We start from the raw sequence: 6,048 nt of genomic DNA, 5'->3' as shown, positions 1-6,048 counted from the left end.
TACTAGGTCGATGCTGCCTTCCCCAGATGCTTAAAATTTTCTAGCTCAACTGCAACCTGCCTCCGATCTCTTATTATTAGTTGGAGAGATCGAAGGTGGTGCTTGCACTGAACATCTGTAATGACCTGAATGCTGTTGTGAAGGCATGGTGTGCGTCAACTTCTTACTGCGTGGGCGGACGGACCTGCCTATATTACGCAGTGTCCAATTCAGACAGGTCACTCCTACGTCCACAAATTCCAGATTCTCGACCAAAGAGGTACTCTTTTCTGGCACGCGCACATCAGCTGGATGCGAGCGACACTACATGGAGCCTTCATAATGCTTCCCAAGGATAATGTCGTCTATCCATTCACCTCACCGGCGACAGAAATCCCAATTCTCGTGGGTACGTTTGAGGATCCTCCATTAAGCCACTTGTTCGCTGTGCCGTCCCGTTTGTCGAACGAAGAAGGCATTGCTAGAAGGAGCAATGCAAGGAAGCTCAGATGGGTTCAGGTTGCTTTTTCTTGCTAAAGTTCTTTCCTGTCTTCCAGGGGAATGGTGGAATGCCAATGTCGAAGATGTAATCGCACAAGCACTGGAGACGGGCAGTGCATACAACATCTCGGACGCTGTGACAATCAATGGACAACCAGGCGCACTGTACAACTGCTCACTCGCTGGTAAGCAGCCTGAAATGTGCGGCTCTAACCAACGTACCGATGCTCCTAGCAGAGGAATTTGTTGGAAAACTGCTATTTCGCCCCACTGCCTAACAGCTGCCTTGGCAGATACGCCGGTTTTCAATGTTACGCAAGGGAGTACGTATCTCTTGCGAATCATCAACGCTGCCGTGAACTTTCAAATGTTTGTCGGAGTTGCAAATCACACCCTTACAGTGGTAGAGGCAGACGCGGAATATTCCCAGCCTTTGCAGACGGACATCGTGGTTCTGGCCCCTGGGCAGACCACAAACGTTCTCCTCACGGCAAATCAACCCGTGGGACAGTATTTTATTTCGGCTTCCATCTACTCGCCTGCAAGTGACATCTTTGTTCCCTTTCCAAAAACGCCCGCGACTGCCATACTTCGATACGCTGGAGCTAGCAATGTTGCATCCTCCAGCTTGGCGTCACCAACTTTTCCCGTTTACAATGACACTGCCTATGTTGCCAATTTCACCCAGAGTTTGAGGGGGCAGACCTACGCCAAGGGGTATTACTACTACGATGTGCCAAAGACCATTGATGAAGATTTGTTCTTCACCATTGGATACGCTTTGCAGCCTTGGAGTGACTGCTCGAGCAATTTCAAAGGCTATCGTTTGGCGGCATCCGTAAACAATGTTACCTTCAAGACTCCGCAAATATCACTGCTGCAGGTAATTCTTTTTTCTCGACTTCTTTTGCTCCCACGACTTACTAGATTTTGAGATTTAAGTCCGTCGTATTTTTTAAAGCTTAGAGTGTAGAGCCTTAGACTTAAAACATCTACAGAGATCTAAGTACGCGCTCTGTCGCGAAGGCGACTTTCTGTTATGTTATGACCCACATGTTATCTTCTCTATCACAGGCTTACTACAATCAAATCAACGGTGTCTATGGAGCGGATTTCCCCGACGAGCCTCTGTATCAGTATAATTACACTGGTGAAAATCCAACAGACAAGCAATCGGTAGTTGCAACTAAGGTTAAGATTCTCAATTTCGGATCGAACGTCCAAATAATTTTCCAGGATACTGCTACACTATTCTTTGAAAGCCATCCTATCCACTTGCACGGCCAGAACTTCTACATTGTGGGAACTGGCTTCGGGACTTATAATTCAACTTCTGATCCTTCCAATTTCAACCTGAAGGACCCTCCATCCAGGAATACAGGTGCAGTGCCTCCCGGTGGATGGGCTGCCGTTCGTTTCAGAACGACAAATCCAGGTACATTTACAGCTCCTGAGCTCTGCTTGGTCTGATTTTGTGTCTTGCTATTTCCAACTTGCAAGCTCCGTTTTTGTGTCTTGCGATTTCCAACTTCGAAGCTCCAGCGTGGTGTCCACGGCCAATGTCTTTTACATGTAAGACAAGGGTCCACGTCCCCCATTTAGCACCTCATTACTTAATGGCATTCATAGGTTTTTTAATGTCTCTGTCAAATGTTCTACAGCTCTTTCCCCCTAAGTTCCCTCATTTTCTAGAGCTCTTTCGTCAGCTAATTATGAGATATATCCAGTCCCCTCGTTTTTTGGCCTCCTCATCGGAAGGCCTTACTTCTTCACTCCCTAGTTTTTTGGCCTCCCCATCGGAAGGCCTTAGGTCTTCACTCCCTAGTTTTTTGGCCTCCCCATCCGAAGGCCTTACTAGTTAGCGAAGATGTGTGATAAGAAAGGAAAAACATGTATATTTTTGAACATATCTTTTTATTTTAAGGAGAATGGTCCACTTATACTCCATTGAATTGTTTATAGGCTCTTGTAAGTGCATGCATTCTCTCTTCTCTCTCTTGCTCTCTCTCTCTCTCTCTCTCTCTCTCTCTCTCTCTCTCTCTCTCTCTCTCTCTCGCGGCAGGCCACATGAATGAAATTCATCTTATTCCTCTTTAAGTAATGAGATCCATTGCTTTACTCCTTGCCTTTGAGATCTCCTCCCATTTCATCAGTGTCCTCTTTGAAAGATTTTAGTTAATTGTATACCTTATGTTATCCCCTAATGCTTACATTTCTTGTTCATTTGGAAAACTGATCCTTTTCTTCCTTGTGCAGGGGTATGGTATATGCATTGCCATTTTGATTTGCATAGCTCTTGGGGCATGTCCATGGCCTTTATTGTGAAAAATGGCAATATAAGTCAAGGGATATTGCCACCCCCTCCAAGTGATCTTCCTCCTTGTTAGCTACTTACCATATGTACATAAAGTATTTGTTATTTTTTATGATGACTTCGAATTTTTAATTGTGTAATCGCACAAAGTATTTTTTATTTTTCGTGATGTGGATAATGATGATGATGGAATTTTTTGTCAAGTCAACCCACTTACAATTTTCCAAGCAAGTGCAATCATTGTAATAGTTACAAAGAGGTGCTATAGTATAGACATTTATAGTGAATACGCTTGACCTTGCTTGAACCTTGGTTGAACATGCTACATTGTCTTAATAATAAATGGATGTGAGTACGGATGATTGAGTTTAAATGGAGGTGTTCTTAATGATATGAAGTTGCGTGGGATTAAGTGCATATTACAACTCATCTTAAAAATGAGCGATGAGGGATGTTAAAATTTAATAAGAGAAGCAATTAAGAAGAGCAATAAAATGAGCCATGGCAAAAAAAAGCTCATTGAAGTAGTGCATCAATAATAGCACATGTAGTAAATCCTTTGTAATGATTTTCACTTAAAATGCTTGCAATTGAAAACTACATAAATTAAATCTATAGAATAATAAAAGGAAGCAAAGTGAGGATAAATAGCACCCATATGGAATGTTATGATAGCATTGATAGGAAGAAATGAATAGCTACCATTCATTCTATGAAAAACAAGGAATAACAAGGAATAATTTTGGAAGTGTAGGCCATAATAAATGCAAGCATTTTTTAAAAGCCTAAGAATTACTTGGAAAGAATTCAGGGATTTTATAAAAACATTTAAAAAGGTTTTTTGTTATATATATATATATATATATATATTATTTTATTTATAACGTTCTAAAAGCAAAATAAATGTTTAGAATGTTAAAAAACATGTGCTTTTTTATCAATAAAGTGTCATCGGGTGACATGTGCTTTCTATGTAACCGAGAGAGAGAGAGAGAGAGAGAGAGAGAGAGAGAGAGAGAGAGAGAGAGAGAGAGAGGTTTGATGTTCTTCCTTTGTTTAAACAAAGAAAAAAGGAGATAGGGAGAGAAAAAGAGAGAGAGAAACCGAGTATATATATAAATATAAATATTAAAAAAAAAATATATATATATATATATATATATAGGATATCAAGTAGAGCCGAGTTTTTTTCGAGTGTGTCAGTGCGACGGGGTAGACACAAGGTCTGCATGCCAATGGGGGGGTCAATGCACTCGAGCGGGCAGTGAGACTAATCAAAACAGTGAACATGGCGGATGACCTCAAGGATGATGAAGAAGAAGAGTTTCTACGCATTAATAACCGATGGGAGCTCCAAGCCAATGAAGATCTGCACACTTCTAGAAGAGGAATTTGGGAAGGAATTGGTGTCACTTCTGATAGAGTTTACAGACGTGTTCGCGTGGTGCTATTCTGATATGCGGGGGCTAGACCCAAAGTTTTACTAGCACCGGGTTAACCTAAAGAATGACGCCATGCCAACCAAAATGCACCGTTACTGCATGAATCCGCATGTGGCTAAGCAAGTCAAGACAGAACTAGAGAGAATACTGTAGGTGGGATTCACTGCACCAATCAAGGATTTGGAGTGGATTTCTCTGATTGTGATTGTGCCCAATAAACACAAGCAGCTATGGATTTGTGTGGATTACCGCAAACTGAATGAAGCTATAGTGCCAGACCCATTTCCACTCCCATATATGGATTCCATGCTAAATGAAGTGGCAGGGCATGAGGTCTACTCATTTCTGGATGAAAATAGCAGATAAAATTAGATTCGGATGGCGCCAGAGGACCAACCAAAGATCGTTTTCATTATGGCTTGGGGGTATATGTGTGCACGATCATGTGATTCAGATTGCGGAATGCACCATCAATGTTCCAGTGCACGATACAGGAGATCTTTGGGGAATATTTTCCAGATTTCATGAGAATCTTCCTAGACGACCTCAGTATGTTTGGAACCAAAGCCAATTACTTGGATCACTTGTGGCTATGCTTTCAAGATTGCAGAGAAGTGATTTCAGCTTGAATCCAATGAAGTGTGCATTTGTAGTCCAGGGTGGCCACCTGCTGCGGCATGTGATTAGCACTGAAGGAATAGCAGTGGACCCGGATAAAGTGGCAGTAATCATGCATGTGCCAGCACTAGCTAACCCAAAAGAATGCCTTTGGTTTTTGGGACAGATATGAGGGCATGGTCGTCACCTCTGATTCTTGGCTCACATGGCCATACCCCTGAATGCTTTGGCACATGTGCAGCCCAAAACGTTTGTATGGTTTGCGGAATGTGAGAAGGCGTATCAGCAGTTCAAAGGTGCAACTTTCCAAAGCACCTATCTTGATCCCTCCAGATTGGGAGAAGACTTTCCATGTGTTTGTAGATGCCTCAGATCGAGCGATTGGAAGTGTTCTAATGAGTAGGATGAGGTAGGGTCATTCTGACCAATCTATTATGCAAGTCGTAGACTATCACCGGTAGAGCAGAATTACGCATTGACAGAACGTGAAGGCTTGGGGATGGTTTTCTCTGTGAAGAAGTTCAACGACTACCTATTGGGGCACCGTTTTACATTTCAGGTCGACCATTCATCTTTGCTCTACTTGGTCAAGCAACAAAACTTCACTGGAAGATTGGCAAGATGGATGCTACTACTGTAGGAGTATGATTTCAAGGTAGTACATAGACCAGGTTCGTAGCATGCAATGGCAAACTACCTATCACACTTGGGAAATAGGGGAGCCCGCAACTGTCATTGAAGATGAGTTCCTGAATGTGGACCTCAATGCAGTTTTGGTGGTTGTTGCAGAGCCATCAGAGGGGCTAGTAAGCCATGGCATGCTATCATAAGGTGATGCACTTCACCATGACATCCAAATAGATGCTAGATTATCACAACAGGGATCAATGAAAGCGATTAGCACTCAAAAGCTACGGATTTGAGGTAGTGGTTGGTCAACTCTATTGGAGACACTTGACAAATGTTCTACTTTGGTGTGTGCTTCCAAAGGAGCAAGCAGCAGTCCTTACGGAGGCACATTGTGAGGTGGTAGCTGTCATTTTTTGGGAGCTATTATGGCCAAGAAGTTGTCACAAGCAGGGTTGTGGTGGCCGACACTACAAAAGGATGCTTGTTGATTCACGTTGAGGTGTGATCTATGTCAATGGTTGGGATGGCCTTCGAACCGGGACCACATGCTGATGTAACCAATGC

General features: G+C 42.8%; 1 protein-coding gene across 1 annotated transcript; it reads left to right on the top strand.

The window, feature by feature from the left end:
• The first annotated feature begins 276 nt into the window (after positions 1–276).
• LOC147898279 (laccase-4-like) lies at positions 277–2,867 on the top strand. Its single transcript, XM_087379291.1, has 5 exons — positions 277–388; positions 537–665; positions 774–1,363; positions 1,555–1,915; positions 2,737–2,867. Exons 1-5 carry the CDS (start codon positions 292–294, stop codon positions 2,865–2,867), a joined length of 1,308 nt encoding a protein of 435 aa, XP_087235417.1. The 5' UTR covers positions 277–291.
• Positions 2,868–6,048: the final 3,181 nt, after the last annotated feature.

This window comes from Dipteris shenzhenensis, chromosome 9 (genome assembly GCF_047967505.1).
Source record: "Dipteris shenzhenensis isolate YYH24624 ecotype China chromosome 9, Dip_SZ_1.0, whole genome shotgun sequence".
NCBI lineage: Eukaryota > Viridiplantae > Streptophyta > Polypodiopsida > Gleicheniales > Dipteridaceae > Dipteris > Dipteris shenzhenensis.
This window is presented reverse-complemented; position numbering and strand designations above follow the sequence as displayed.